The sequence below is a fragment of the Ovis canadensis genome, chromosome 4 (genome assembly GCF_042477335.2).
Source record: "Ovis canadensis isolate MfBH-ARS-UI-01 breed Bighorn chromosome 4, ARS-UI_OviCan_v2, whole genome shotgun sequence".
Classification (NCBI taxonomy): domain Eukaryota; kingdom Metazoa; phylum Chordata; class Mammalia; order Artiodactyla; family Bovidae; genus Ovis; species Ovis canadensis.
Window position 1 is genome coordinate 117,269,553 of NC_091248.1, and position 14,195 is coordinate 117,283,747.

At 46.6% G+C, this 14,195-nt stretch overlaps 2 protein-coding genes across 6 annotated transcripts in view; one reads left to right on the forward strand and one right to left on the reverse strand.

Annotated features, from left to right (window-relative positions):
- Positions 1–4,224, reverse strand: part of ATP6V0A4 (ATPase H+ transporting V0 subunit a4) — a 71,484-nt gene extending 67,260 nt beyond the window's left edge. The window contains exon 1 of one of the 2 annotated variants that reach the window (XM_069586990.1): positions 3,917–4,224. The gene's annotated coding sequence lies outside the window, so the exon portion shown is untranslated. The remainder of the gene's footprint in view (positions 1–3,916) is intronic. The other variant, XM_069586991.1, reaches the window with a different exon arrangement.
- Positions 2,722–10,232, forward strand: TMEM213 (transmembrane protein 213). Of its 4 annotated transcripts, none has more exons than XM_069586994.1 (4): positions 2,722–4,113; positions 7,943–8,017; positions 8,891–9,104; positions 9,526–10,232. In XM_069586994.1, exons 1-3 carry the CDS (start codon positions 3,969–3,971, stop codon positions 9,058–9,060), a joined length of 390 nt encoding a protein of 129 aa, XP_069443095.1. In that variant the 5' UTR covers positions 2,722–3,968; the 3' UTR covers positions 9,061–9,104; positions 9,526–10,232. The 4 variants fall into 4 exon arrangements, with proteins under 4 accessions (XP_069443095.1, XP_069443097.1, XP_069443094.1 ...); XM_069586996.1 differs by having other exon boundaries at positions 7,946–8,017; XM_069586993.1 differs by having other exon boundaries at positions 8,891–10,232.
- The last annotated feature ends 3,963 nt before the right edge of the window (positions 10,233–14,195 follow it).

Consider the following 14,195-nt stretch of genomic DNA (forward strand, 5'->3'; position numbering starts at 1 on the left):
TGTGTGTGTGTCTGTGTCTTTTGCTGTCTGTCTGGGATTTCTGCAACAGCTTCTTGGATAATCTCTCTGAACCCAGACCCGCCCTTTATCCTGTATTTTTTCTGAAATACAAAGGTGGCCCTGTCTACAAATTCCTTATAGGTGCCCCGAATATATGATAGACTATTTCCTCAGTCTGGCATGTAGACCTGCTTACAATCTGTTCTCAGTCTAACCAGATACACAGTGACCCAGGCCATACCCCGAGGACAATAATTACTCCCCAAACAAGAGGCACACAGTCATGCCTCAGAGGCCAAGCACACACTGGTCCCTTCTCCTGTGCCTGGCAAACTACACATCTCTTAAGTTTCAGGTCAAAGTGCCACTTCCCTTGTAAAATGTTTTCTGAATCCTCAAGGCCCCAACCCTCCTCACTACACTTATTTCATTGCGTTGTCACTGTCCATCCATCTTCCTCATTGGACCCTGAGCTTCTTGAGGACGGGGGCCATGTGGCCTTACCCACATCAGACCCCCGCCCGCTAATCCCCACTCCCAAGGGCCTGGATACAGCAGCTGCGTGGTAATTGCTGAATAGTCAGATGAGTGGTAGGTCTAAACTGGACTTTGGTACACTGCCTGAAGATGAACATTCCTAAGGCACTTCTGCTCCCTGCTCCCAAACCCAAGAGTAGAGGGCCACCATTAATTTGTACCTTTCGGTAGATTAGAAAAAAAGTGTCTCTTCCAGGCTCATGTATAACAATGTGCTGTGCTTAGTCACTCAGTTGTATCCAACTCTTTGGGACCTCATGGAGCCCCCCAGGCTCCTCTGTCTGTGGGGATTCTCCAGGCAAGAACGCTGGAGTGGGTTGCCGTGCCTTCTCCAGGGGATCTTCTCACCAGGAATCGAACTCAGGTCTCTGCACTGCAGGCAGATTCTTTACCATCTGAGCCACCAGGGAAGCCCAAGAACACTGGAGTGGGTAGCCTATCCCTTCTCCAGGGGATCTTCCTGACCCAGGAATCTAACCAGAGTCTCCTGCATTGCAGGTGGATTCTTTACCAGCTGAGCTACCAGGGAAGCCCAATATATAACAATTAGACATCCTTATTCTGGGCTTGCCCATGGCTTACAAGTCCTCCTGGTAGGGAGCCATTGATTAAAACCAGCCGCCCTGGCCAGGCACAATGATAACGATTTGCATGGTTATCTCACAACAGGAGGTCTCATAAGGAACATGAGGCAGGTGCTGAAACCAACTGGGAGAATTCGGGAGTGAGGGGAGGCAAAAAGAGGAGGGAGGAGAGGATGTGCCCTGCCAACCTCCCAGAAGCCCTAGCACTGGAATCCATCTTGGTTGAGAGTTGCTTGAGCCCCCCAGGAAGGACCCAGAGTCAACTACAGGCCAAGCACAATGACTGGCCAGAGTCAGCCCTGAAACTAACCCCATCACCATAAAACCCGAGACTGTGAACCACGTGGCAGAGCCATTCTCCTGGGTTTCCCTTACCTTGCTGCTCTCTGCCTGGGAACCCCTCTCCAATAAAGTGTCTTGCTTTGTCAGGACTTGCGTCTCCTCAAACAATTCATTTCTGAGTGTTAGACAAGAGCCCACTCTAGAGCCCTGGGAGGGGTCCTCTTTCCTGTAACGCTGCCACAGAGCTTGGAACAAGCTGCATTTCATCCCTCACTCTCTCAACCAGACCCAAGCTTGCATAGAAACATAATGCCCATATCAAGACCATGGCGGCCAGCCAGCACACACAGACAGTTCTCCCATGTAGGTGTCATTCCTTTCTCTCGAGGTCCATCTACTCTCACCTGCACATGCGAACTTCAATACCCAGCCCAAAGGTCAGCTCCTCTGTGACTCTCTCCCTGCTCCTCTCAGGCAGACTTCCTGCTCCCTCTTATATCCCCATCACCCAGGACGATACCCACAATGAGACCTGTCACATTGCCTCCCAGTTCTTTCCTTCCTGCCTGCCCTCATGGCTGCACTGTGAGTAGGCATCAAGAGGACGGATTGAATCTTAATCATCTTTGGGTCTCGAATGCCTTGGATCATGCCTTTCAAATTTATGGTGGGCCTTCAATGAATGCCTTGGACTGAAGGTGGTGCCTCAATCAAACAACTGCATGTGTGTGCCTTCTAAGTCGCTTCAGTCATGTCCAGCTCTTTGCGACCCTACGGACCATAGCCAACTAGGCTCCTCTAACCCACCAGGCTTCTCTATCCTTGGGATTCTCCAGGCAAGAATACTGGAGTGGGTTGTCATGCCCTCCTCCAGGGGATCTTCCTGACCCAGGGACAGAACCCAGATCTCTTTTTGTTTTTTAATTAATTAGTTTATTTTAATTGGAGGCTAACTACTTTACAATATTGTAGTGGTTTTGCCATACATTTACATGAATCAGCCATGGGTGTACATGTGTTCCCCATCCTGAACCCCTCTCCCACCTCCCTCCCCATCCCATCCCTCAGGGTCATCCCAGTGCACTAGCCCTGAGCGCCCTGTCTCATGCATTGAACCTGGACTGGCGATCTAGTTCACATATGGTAATATACATGTTTCAATGCTATTCTCTCAAATCATCCCACCTTCACCTTCTCCCAGAGTCCGAAAGTCTGTTCTTTACATCTGTGTCTCTTTCGCTGTCTTGCATATAGGGTCATCATTACCATCTTTCTAAATTCCATATATATGCGTTAATATACTGTACTGGTGTTTTTTTTTTTTTTCTGACTTACCTCACTCTGTATAATAGGCTCCAGTTTCATCTACTTCATTAGAACTGATTCAAATGTATTCTTTTTAATGGATGAGTAATACTCCATTGTGTATATGTACCACAGCTTTCTTATCCATTCATCATCCAATGGACATCTAGGTCTCTTCCGTGACCTAGCTATTGTAAACAGTGCTGTGATGAACATTGGGTTACACATGTCTCTTTCAGTTCTGAGAACCCAGATCTCTTTTGTCTCTCTTGCACTGGCAGACAGGTTCTTTACCACTAGCACCACCTGGGAAGCCCCCTCAATCAAATGACTACTCAGTTCAAAATCTTCACAAAACTTGCCTTTGGTCTCCTGACAATTCAGCCCCCGAGCCTGACACATGGGACATTCAGCCTCTTGGCCACAGTGGACTTCTGAGCATCTCTTACCCCTGGGGCTTTGCTTGCCCATCCCTTTTGCTTATGATGTCCCCTTCTCCTCTTTGCCTGTCAAAACCCTAGTTGTCCATCAAGACCCAACCCAAATGTTATCTTCCTTATGCGGCAGCAGGTGATGCCCACGGCTGCTGAGAAGCAAAGTGCTTTGTCTTTCTCAGGTCCTTTCTAAACTACTGCTCTGTACTTTAATGATGCATATTTGTAAAAAGGCACTTTGAGGACATGCATTTCTAGACTTTAGCAAGAGAGTGTGTGTGTGTGTGTGTTATAGTTGCTCAGTCGTGTCCGACCCTTTATGACCCCATGGATTCTCCAGGCATGCATACTGGAGTGGGTTGCCATTCCCTTCTCCGGGGGATCTTCCCGACCCAGGGATCAAACCCTAGTCTCCTGCATTGCAGGCAGATTTTTTACCATCTGAGCCACCAGGGAAGCCCCTAGCAAGAGGGTAGGGGCTCAGAAAGTATTGGACAGGATGGACTAGGGAATATAGGACGTAAGGTTGCAAGTGAAAGAGACAGCAAACTCATCCTCAAGGAACCAGCAGGGCCCAGATTGCCTCCCCTGTCCTCTTTTTTCTCAGCAGGGACAAAATGAAAGCTAAGTAAGAACCACAAAATTTACCCTCTCTTCCTCCCCCAGCCAACACAGCTCAGCTTCCCTCTTGGAGAGGTGAAAGCCAGGTGTGACAGGCCAAGCTCCCTTTGCTCCACCCCCTCTCTCTCCCCCAAACACAGAGCAGAAATTCACCTCTGCCAGCGTTGTTTCCAAGCTCCCGCAGGACGAGACACACACGGGGTGCATGGCAGGCAGCCCTCAGCTCGCCTCTGCAGGGGCAGTGCACACAGAAGCCTCTCTCCTCAGCATGAAGCGCCTCCACCTGGCACCCTGGGCCTCCTTGGTCCTTGGCCTGGCCTTCCTCTCCTTGCACCCGGTTTACTTGGCAGGTAGAACCGTGAGCTTTATTCTCGCCACACTGGGAAGAGTGAGGGAGGGTGGGGGAGAGAAGGAGGCAGGAGGAGGATTCCTTGGCTCGGGTTGGTCCTGCTCAAAGGAAAGAGGAAGCAGGGCTTTCTCATCTGAAGGATTAGGCTGGAGAGGGTAGGGTGGGATGCGGGTTTACCTAAGACCAGAGTAAGCCAAGATGGGAGCTAGCACGAGTCCCTCCCATCAGAGACAGAAGGTGCACCTAAAACGGCATCTTTGGGCTGCTGTTTCTCAGTGGCACCTGCTCAGGGTAATTGTGTTGCAATTCTGTATTTTGTGGCTATCATCCTCCCTTTGCATGCCCTCCTCTCACCTAAGGACATCCATCCGTCCCTTAACCCCGGGCATCCTTTGCAACTTTCACCAAACCTCAACACACAAGGCTGCCGTATGCTGTTAAAACTTCCCCCATCTCACCCGGCTCAGGAGATGTTAGATTATCACCCCACTTTGTCAGGGAGGCCGAGGGGGGTGTTAGGAAGCGCCCTCCCAGGCTGGGCTCTGCACATCAGGGACCTCGCTCCCATTCTCATGCTCCTGGCTTTTGCCTTTGGCTTTGACCTGGTTCCTCAGAACAGCCTGCCCTGCTCCCTGGCAGATTCTCCCTCTCTCAAAGCCAACCCTCACGGTCCCCCATGCCAAGCAGCGTCCATCTCTCTCCTCACAGTCTCTCCTCGGGAGGTTCAGAGGGTGGGCTCTCAAGCCTCTGAGCCTCAACTCTACTTTAGCTTCCACAACTGACTAGTTGTGTGATCTCAAGCAAACTCTTTACCCTCCCTGTGCTTTAGTTCGCTCATATCTAATGTGGAGAGAATCACAGTGCTTATGTAGAGAGCTGTTGTAAAGATGAAGTAGGGGAACTGCACATAAAGACCTTTGAATAAAATAGCATGTGGTAAACACTCCAACGGGGCTTCCCTGGTGGATCAGACAGTAAAGAATCCGCCTGCAATGCAGGAGACCCAGGTTCAGTGCCTGGTTGGGGAAGATCCCCTGGAGGAGGGAATGGCAACCCACTCCAGTATTCTTGCCTGGAGAATTCCAGACAGAGAAGCCTGGTGGGCTACAGTCCACGGGGTCAAAAAGAGTCAGACCTGACTGAATGACTAACACTTTCACTTCATTTCAAACACTCAACAAAGGTTAGCATGTTCTTTTTACTTTTTCCAATATCACCCCTCTCCAAGTAAGAGTGTTTTCTGTTTACCCTGGAGGTGCCTTGCTTATGTGAAGGCCTCAAACACTTGGCCCATTTCACTGCACTGAACAGCTGGATCCTTCCAGTAGCCTTTACTTTGGAAGTGACTCCAAACGGACAAGTCCCTGGCTGGCTTTGCTTATGAGGGAGGTGGGTGATATTTCAGTTCTTCAGAATTTATACTAGGTTATTTGATTTGAACCATATAAAATGTCTGATATTGAATAATTCTGGACCTATAGAAATGGCGATTTTATACGGGTTAACCTACTACTAGTGTTTCATTAACTTGATTTTTTTCCACATACCAGTTCCAGACCAGGACCACTTCCCTACTAAGGTAGAGGGGAGATGAAAGTCAGGGTCAAGGAAGTTATTCAGGTAACAAGGGAAATTAAAACATGGAGGAATCAATTTTTCCAAAGCAAATAAAAACCAAGCTCTGAGGCATTTAGCTGTAAATAATTTACAGTAGCAATCAGATTGCATCAAGCTAGTTACTATATTTTAGCAGGACACTGGAGCGGCTGGGGAGGGGGTAGTGTAAAATTAGTCTGAGCAGAAATTTCCTGGCTTTGGCTAATCAAGAAGTCTCCTCCCAAGTTATTCTGCTATGTGACAGCAAGTACCTTTGAAGGACATGCTAACCTAGAGTCAGTGGGGCCTGGAGATTTTCCAAACTTTTTTCTGTCATTGCCAAAGAAGCAGATTGAGCAGCCATACAATTTCCAGAAAGATTCTTTCAAACGCTCTCTCGGTCTTGCTCTACCTAGATCAGCATTGTCTAACAGAACTTTTTTTTAACTTTTTATTTTATATTGGAGTATAGCTGATTAATAATGTTGTAATAGTTTCAGGGGGACAGCAAAGAAACTAGGCCATATGTGTACATGTATCCATCCTGCCCCAAACTCCCCTTCCATCCAGGCTGCCACAGGACACTGAGCAGAGTTCCCTGTGCTACACAGTAGGTCCTTATTGGTCATCCATTTTAAATATAGCAGTGTGTACGTGTAGATCCCAAACTCCCTAACTATCCCTTCCCCCACATCCTTGCCCCCTAGAAACCATGAGTTTGTTCTCTGAGTCTGTGAGTTTGTTTCTAACAGAACTTTTTTGATTGTGGAAAGGTTCCATGTCTGTGCTATCTTTCTAACATGGAAGCCACCAGCCACATGATTGAGCACTTTGCAAGTGGCTAGTATGGAGAAGGCAATGGCACCCCACTCCTGTACTCTTGCCTGGAAAATCCCATGGATGGAGGAGCCTGGTGGGCTACAGTCCATGGGGTCGCTAAGAGTCGGACACAACTGAGCGAATTCACTTTCACTTTCACTTTTCCCTTTCATGCATTGGAGAAGGAAATGGCAACCCACTCCAGTGTTCTTGCCTGGAGAATCCCAGGGACAGGGGAGCGTGGTGGGCTGCCGTCTATGGGGTCGCACAGAGTTGGACACAACTGAAGCGACTTAGCACCAGCAACAGTATGACCAAGTAGCTGAAGTTTTCATTTAATTTCATTTTAATAAACTTAAACAGCCACTCTGGTTTGTGGCCACCATATTGGACACAGTGGACCCAGATTGCCTACCTTCTTATTCTCAGTGATGGGAGGGAACACAGCCCATGGTTTCTCTCCCTTGGGGATCCTTATGTTCATCTCTGTAATCCCTCCCCACTCCCCAGACTCTGATATTTTCTGCTAAAGTGCCTTTTTATCATTGTGTGCCTTGTTTATTAATCAAGGGCTGTATAATTCTAAGTGCTGTATATGCTAGAAACCTCTCAACTTGCTTGTAGTGTGTTTAGTTTTTCACACCCTTTTTCGGAATACTAACATCATAATTATCAGAAATAAAGAATCAAGGTCAGACTTCGATGTTGTTTAGTTCAAGTTTTTGAAGGAAACTGAAGCTAGTTATGAAACAACGTGGCAGATTTTTAAGTGACTGTGTTAGTATATGCTAGGGAAAAAAAAAACCACTTCTTAGATGTACTAATCTGCATAGAAAGCAGCTTAAACAGAGGCCCTTGGTGACAGAAGGGTGATGAGATATAAAGATAAAGCATCTCAATGGGAATAGGAAGTGGTTGGAAAAGGGGAGTGTGTGAGTTTGCTGCCCAACAAAATACCACAGCCTGGGTGGCTGAAACCACAAAAGCCTCTTTTCTCACAGATCTGGAGGCTCCAGATCTGTGTCACCAGCTGTGTTTACTCCCGAGGCCTCTCTCCTCTGCTTGCAGATCACCCCACTCTGCACTGGGTCCTCATATCCTCTTTTCCCTATGAGTTCCCATCCCTGGTCCCTCTTCCTCTTCTCACAAGGACACCAGTCACACTGGACTAACTTAACCATTTCACCTTAATTGCCTCTTGTAAAGCCCTATTTCCATAACAAAGCACTACCGCATTTGGGGGACATAGTTAAGGCTATAACAGAACTTTGCTGCATGAAATCTCAACATACCTCTACTGGAACTTCTATAATACTGTCATAATACTCACTACTGATTCAAGCAAAAACTGCCAACTCCATGCCTGAGAATGGCTTTTCCCACTGCCTGAGATTGTCATTTATCTTTTCTTTCAGAAGCAAGCAGCAGCAGCAACTCAACCTTGACCGTCCACCATCCAGAGAATCTTGAGACCCTGGAGCAGTGCCCCAGTAAGCTTCTCCTGGCAATTGCCCTAGCCCAGGGCTCATCTCGGAACAGGGAGGGACTCTTGAGCCTCCTGCTTTCTGTTCATTGGCATTGAGTGGCTGAGCGCCTGCCTGGCCCTCTCGCACCCCAGTGTGGTTTGTTCACAGCCCCAGAACCATCTGCAGGGCACGTCTACAAAGCTGTCTTGGCCATGGTCCCCATGTAAGCTCACACTCTTTGGTGCAGTTGGCTTTAATGGCCCATCCTCAGGACAGCAGCAGTCACCCCCTGATTTCGAATGCTTATAGAAGTTTGGGAGTGGAAACATCCTAAACATGAGCCATTCCGATTCCTGCCCAATGCAGGAGCTTCATTCTGGTACCTGTTGCATTTTTCTGTTCATCTTTCACTTGAAGACTTGCAGTGGTAAGGAGCCTAGTGCTTCATAAAACAACCACTGTGGTGCGTGTCTAATTAATAGGAAGTTTGCTTTATTCTAAGTTTGGCTCCTTGATTCTGCCCCCATTGAATGACCACATGTGCTTACTTCTGGGCACTAACAAAGGAGAGTAACAGGCAGCAATATGTAGAGGCTACAAACATGGCTTTGGACTCCTACAGACATGGGTTTGCGTTCTAGTTCTGCCATCTCGTGCCCCTGGGCAGGTGATAGCTTCAGTTCCTGCATGCCAAACAGGAGGAATAACTGTGCCTATCCACTTTGTGAACAATAAAGAAGGGAACATGTGTAGAGCTCTTAGCACAGTGCAGGGCGTGCCTTAGTAAATGGTGCTATCCTGTTATTACTGGTCTTAATGTTATGAATACCAGAGAATAGCCTGGGGGGAAGGGAGGCTGGGGTGACACTGTCCTTCTTGCCCTCTCTTCCCCGCCAGACGCTGACTTCTGCCCACAAGCAGCCCGGTGTTGCCACACGGGAGTAGATGAATACGGCTGGATCGCGGCGGCTGTTGGGTGGAGTCTCTTGTTTCTCACCCTCATCCTGCTCTGTGTGGACAAACTGATGAAGCTCACTCCAGATGAGCCCAAGGACTTGCAAGCCTGAGACTTAGAATCCTAGGCCCAAGAATGTCAATCACCAAGTTGTGGGTAAGAGCAGGAGGGGAGAGCGCTGATGTGGTTTCCAATATTTCAAAGTCCGTTCACCCCTTTTTGTTTGTTTGGAGTTTTTTTGTTTTGTTTTTTGGCCATACTGGGTGGCTGGTGGAATCTTAGTTCTCTGACCAGGGATCAAACCCAGACCTTGGCAGTGAAAGCTCAGCATCCTAACCACTGACAACCATGGAAGTCCCAAAGCCTTGTTACCCTCATAACCTTCAGTTACTTTTAAAAAGGAAAGGAGACAGGGATCCAAGGAAGACAAGACCAGTGCTGCCAACACACCCAATTTCAAAATGTACTTGGGTCCTTTATAATCTGACATCTCCCTGATTGACTCCTCTGCTTGTATTTTTGTGTGGAGAGGGGGGAATTGCTTGTATTTTGACCATGGCTTTCTTCTGCGTTCCAGGTATGTGATACACAAGAAACATAAACTTCAGTCTTATAGTCACCCCATTCAAAACAAAACTCAGAACCTTCTCACCAAAAACAAGTGGTTGTGTTTTATCCCTTATTTCAGTCAAGGGCATCACTGCCATTTCAAAATGTGAAAGCCACCTTGGCAGCTTCCTTAGCCCCACGTCCAACACTTCCTGGGCTCTTGTTCTTCCTTTGGCATGTCCTCATGTCGAGCCTGCCCACCACGTCCTCATGTCGAGCCTGCCCATTCTCCTTGCCGGCACCCTAGGTCTGGCCCTCATTACCCCATCCCACCACCACGTCAGGAATACTTCAGTTTGTTCTCACTGCCTTCAGGATCTGCCCCCCACCCCCTAGCTTGTCCCTCCCCTCATCCCAACATCTTCCACTTCTTTGCTGCCCTTCCCTCTGCAGGGGTGGCTGCCTTCCACCTCCACCCCCAGAACGAAGGCCATTCCTCAAAGTCCAGCTCCAATGCTTGCTCTGCCTTCAAGCTTCTAGGCTTGTCTTCTGGGGGCCAGGAGCTGGTGGTCTTCAGGCACTTGTGTGGTGCCCCGAGCACAGCCACTGTGAACAGCAGGCCTCTCCACAATCAGCTTGTACTTCCTCATGCTCCGGGGGTATAAAAAGCTCTTCTTAATGTTTGTGCAATGAATGAATGAATGAATAAACAAACAAATGAGTTTCTGGCCTAAACAAGATCTCTGATCATCACTCTGCATCCAGAACCTCCATTTTTCTGGAGCTGGTTGACCAAACTGACCTCTGGAGGAGCCATTTGGCTCTGGCCAGCTTAGGGACAATCACTTAGGGCCCAGATGTCAGCATCACTGTGAACTCTTTCAGTGGGAGTCAGGAGGAGAGATGGGTGGGGTCATCAGAAGAAAGAAAGTGACTCTCTAATAAAACACATTTGCCCTTCGACAGCAAATATGTGTTTAGATTGGATAAACTCTAAATAATCATAATACAAAAAGGAAAAGTGAGAGGCCTCTGAAATGGGAAGAAATATTTTCAAATGATTCAAAGCCACCCTACTCCTCTTTCAGAAAGTCTGAATAAATTTCCTCGAACTGAAGGGATTGCCCAGCACAGTTTGCTCTCTTCTGAAGATCCAGATCGTATCAGAATCTTAGTTGTTTAATCAGTGAAACAGGATGGGTTTATTATTTCAGAGTGTTGATCATACGGACACAAGTATCTATAAATGCCTGAGCTACATCATGGACGTACACATGGGTGGTGCTTCACTTTTTTAGAAATTCAAGGAGTCTCCACCATACATGATGGTTTAATTCTTTCAAGATGAAAAGATTCAGTGTGAAACCAACTTTGCTTTCATATCTGCAAATATTTTTAAAATAAATCAGTGTGCAATAATGAAAGAGCACTGTCTCAAAAAGAAAAAAGAAAGAAGGGAGATTAAGATTTATTTCTGGCAAACATGAACAGAATTGACTCACGCTGCCTTGCTGAGGATCAACCTTCTAATCGGAGAATGTAAGAACTGGACCAAACATGTGTATGCAAACCAGATTACAAAAGCTCAGGAAGCTATTTGAGGTTCTGCGTGTAAGTGGGTGGGTGGGAGGCTCTTGCAACCAGAGCAGCGGGGCTCTCATCTCTTTCATGCACGTGTGGACCTCAGTGGCCAGACTGCATTTGCTGCTTCAAAGAGGGGAGAGTCAGAGCACCAGTTGGCATCTGAGACGAGTAGACGCTTAGCCTACACTGAAAAGAATGACATGTAGTTACTGCCACTGTCACAGTGAAATGCAGGCATTCTGTGACTTGCTTTTCTTTCACAAAAGGAAGGCAAAAGTGAAGTCGCTCAGTTGTGTCCGACTCTTTGCGACCCCATGGACTGTAGCCTACCAGGCTCCTCTGTCCATGGGATTTTCCAGGCAATAGTACTGGAGTGGATTGCCATTTCCTTCTCCAGGAAGGAAGGCTAGATCAGATCCAAATAATCACTCTTTTCTTTGAGACTGGAAAGAAAGATGGTTTTATCATCTGGTGGTTATGTGACCCAGATGCTAACTCTCAGATCTACCTTCAACATGGAGTGTCTTTATTCTAGAAAAGCAAAGACTTGTCAGGAAATTTAAAAGGAACACCTGAGAGGGAAAACCAGGGATTAATGTCCATCTAAGAATTTCCTGAGATAACCAGCAGGACCTGCCTCACAGTAGATATACTTTTCATTTAAAAAACTTCGTCCTTAGGGATCAGTGTGGTCCTCAGCACCACTACAGACTGTGTAACACAGGGCATATCCAGTTTGGGGCATTTCTATATCACTATCCTATGCAAAAATAGAATCTTTAAACATTAAGGTGTGCACATTTATCTGACTTTTTAAAATCTATTCCTTTTTAGATGCATGATACCCAAAGATAAATAAACCAAATATATGATTTTTCTATTTAAAATGAAACACTATGCCATGCAAGATTAATAAAAAACAAGTCTTAGGGTAACTTGGGCCTCTTTTCCACAAAAATATATGAAAGCATATTTTTAAACTTAAATAACAGTCTAAAAATGTTTTTGATGAAGAATGCTTCTTTCTGTCAGAGTCCTGACTTCCGTGTTGAAGTCACATATGGACATACACTGACATTCCTGGGTCTTCGTCAGTGTAGGGCAGGAGGGCTGTGCAGACAGCCTCTCCCTGGGTCTACAACCAACCTTACCTGAGGCAGTCCATCCTCTGTACTTCTTTCCAGAATGATCTGTCTAATCCATGAATAAGGAATTGAGTCACTCTCATCTGCCTAAAATCCTCCAGTGACTACCCACACCATATTTCTACCTGACCCATAGGATCTTCTCTAGCTTTTTCTCTTCTGTATCCTTCACACACACCCAGTTATGAATTATTTCAGCTCTCTCTCTATCCTCCAAGCCTTCACTCTTGTTCACACAGTCTGAAACATACCCTTCCCAAGAGGCAGATTTGCCATGAACCAACAGAAGCTTTGTCACCCTGCTAATTTAACTCATATGTAGAGTACATTATATGAAATGCCAGGCTGTAATCAAGGTTGCCAGGAGAAATATCAACAACCTCAGATATGCAGATAACACTACTCTAATGGCAGAAAGCAGAGAGGAACTAAAGAGCCTCTTGATGAGAGTGAAAGAGGACAGTGAAAAAGCTGGCTTAAGACTCAACATTCAAAAAATTAAGATCATGGCATCTGGTCCCATCACTTCATGGCAAATAGATGGGGAAAAAGTGGAAACAGTGACACTTTTTTTCTTTTCTTGGGCTCCAAAATCACTGTGGACAGTGACTGCAGCCACTAAATTAAAAGATGCTTGCTCCTCGGAAGAAAAACTATGACAAGCCTAGACAGCCTATTAAAAAGCAGAGATATCATTTCGCTGACAAAGATCCGTCTAGTTAAAGCTATGGTTTTTCCAGTAGTCATGGGTAGATGTGAAAGTTGGACCATTATGGAGGCTGAGCACCAAAGAACTGATGCTTTTGAACTATGGTGCTGGAGAAGACTTTTGAGAGTCCTTTAGACAGCAAGAAGATCAAACCAGTCAATTCTAAAGGAAATCAAACTGCTGAAGCTGAAGCTCCAATATTTTGGCCACCTGATGTGAAGAGCTGACTCATTGGAAAAGACCCTGATTCTGGGAAAGATGGAGGGCAAGAGGAGAAGGGGGCGGCAGAGGATGAGATGGTTGGATGGCATCACCGACTCAATGAGCATGAGTCTGAGCAAACTGCAGGAGATAGTGAAGGACAGGAAAGGCTGGTGTGCTGCAGTTCATGGGGTCACAAAGAGTTGAACACAACTTAGCAATTGAACAACAACAAAAGATTTAATTTCTGGTCCTCTTTCTTGTTTGCCCCTCTCCAAGACCATCTATCTAGTTTTGTATTTCTTATTTTGTATCTTTTTTTAGAAGTTCAGTTCAGTCGCTCAGTTGTGTCTGACTCTTTGCGACCCCATGAATCGCAGCACACCAGGCCTCCCTGTCCATCACCAACTCCCGGAGTTCACTCAGACTCATGTCCATCAAGTCAGTGATGCCATCCAGCCATCTCATCCTCGGTCGTCCCCTTCTCCTCCTGCCCCCAATCCCTCCCAGTATCAGAGTCTTTTCCAATGAGTCAACTCGTTGCATGAGGTGGCCAAAATACTGGAGTTTCAGCTTTAGCATCATTCCTTCCAAAGAAATCCCAGGGTTGATCTCCTTCAGAATGGACTGGTTGGATCTCTTTGCAGTCCAAGGGACTCTCAAGAGTCTTCTCCAACACCACAGTTCAAATGCATCAATTCTTCAGTGCTCAGCCTTCTTCACAGTCCAACTCTCACATCCATACATGACTACTAGAAAAACCATAGCCTTGACTAGACAGACCTTAGTTGGCAAAGTACTGTCTCTGCTTTTGAATATGCTGTCTAGGTTGGTCATAACTTTCCTTTCAAGGAGTAAGCGTCTTTTAATTTCATGGCTGCAATCACCATCTGCTGTGATGAGGGCACCCTAATTATGTACATTTCAGGTCCCATAAACTGGGACCTGCTCTTGCTCTTCCCTCCCTTCTCCCTCTGCTGATTGGATTTATTGGGTTTATCGGGATTGGTCTTCCAAGTCAAGTTATCCTCTCCTCTCTCAACACACACACATATACAC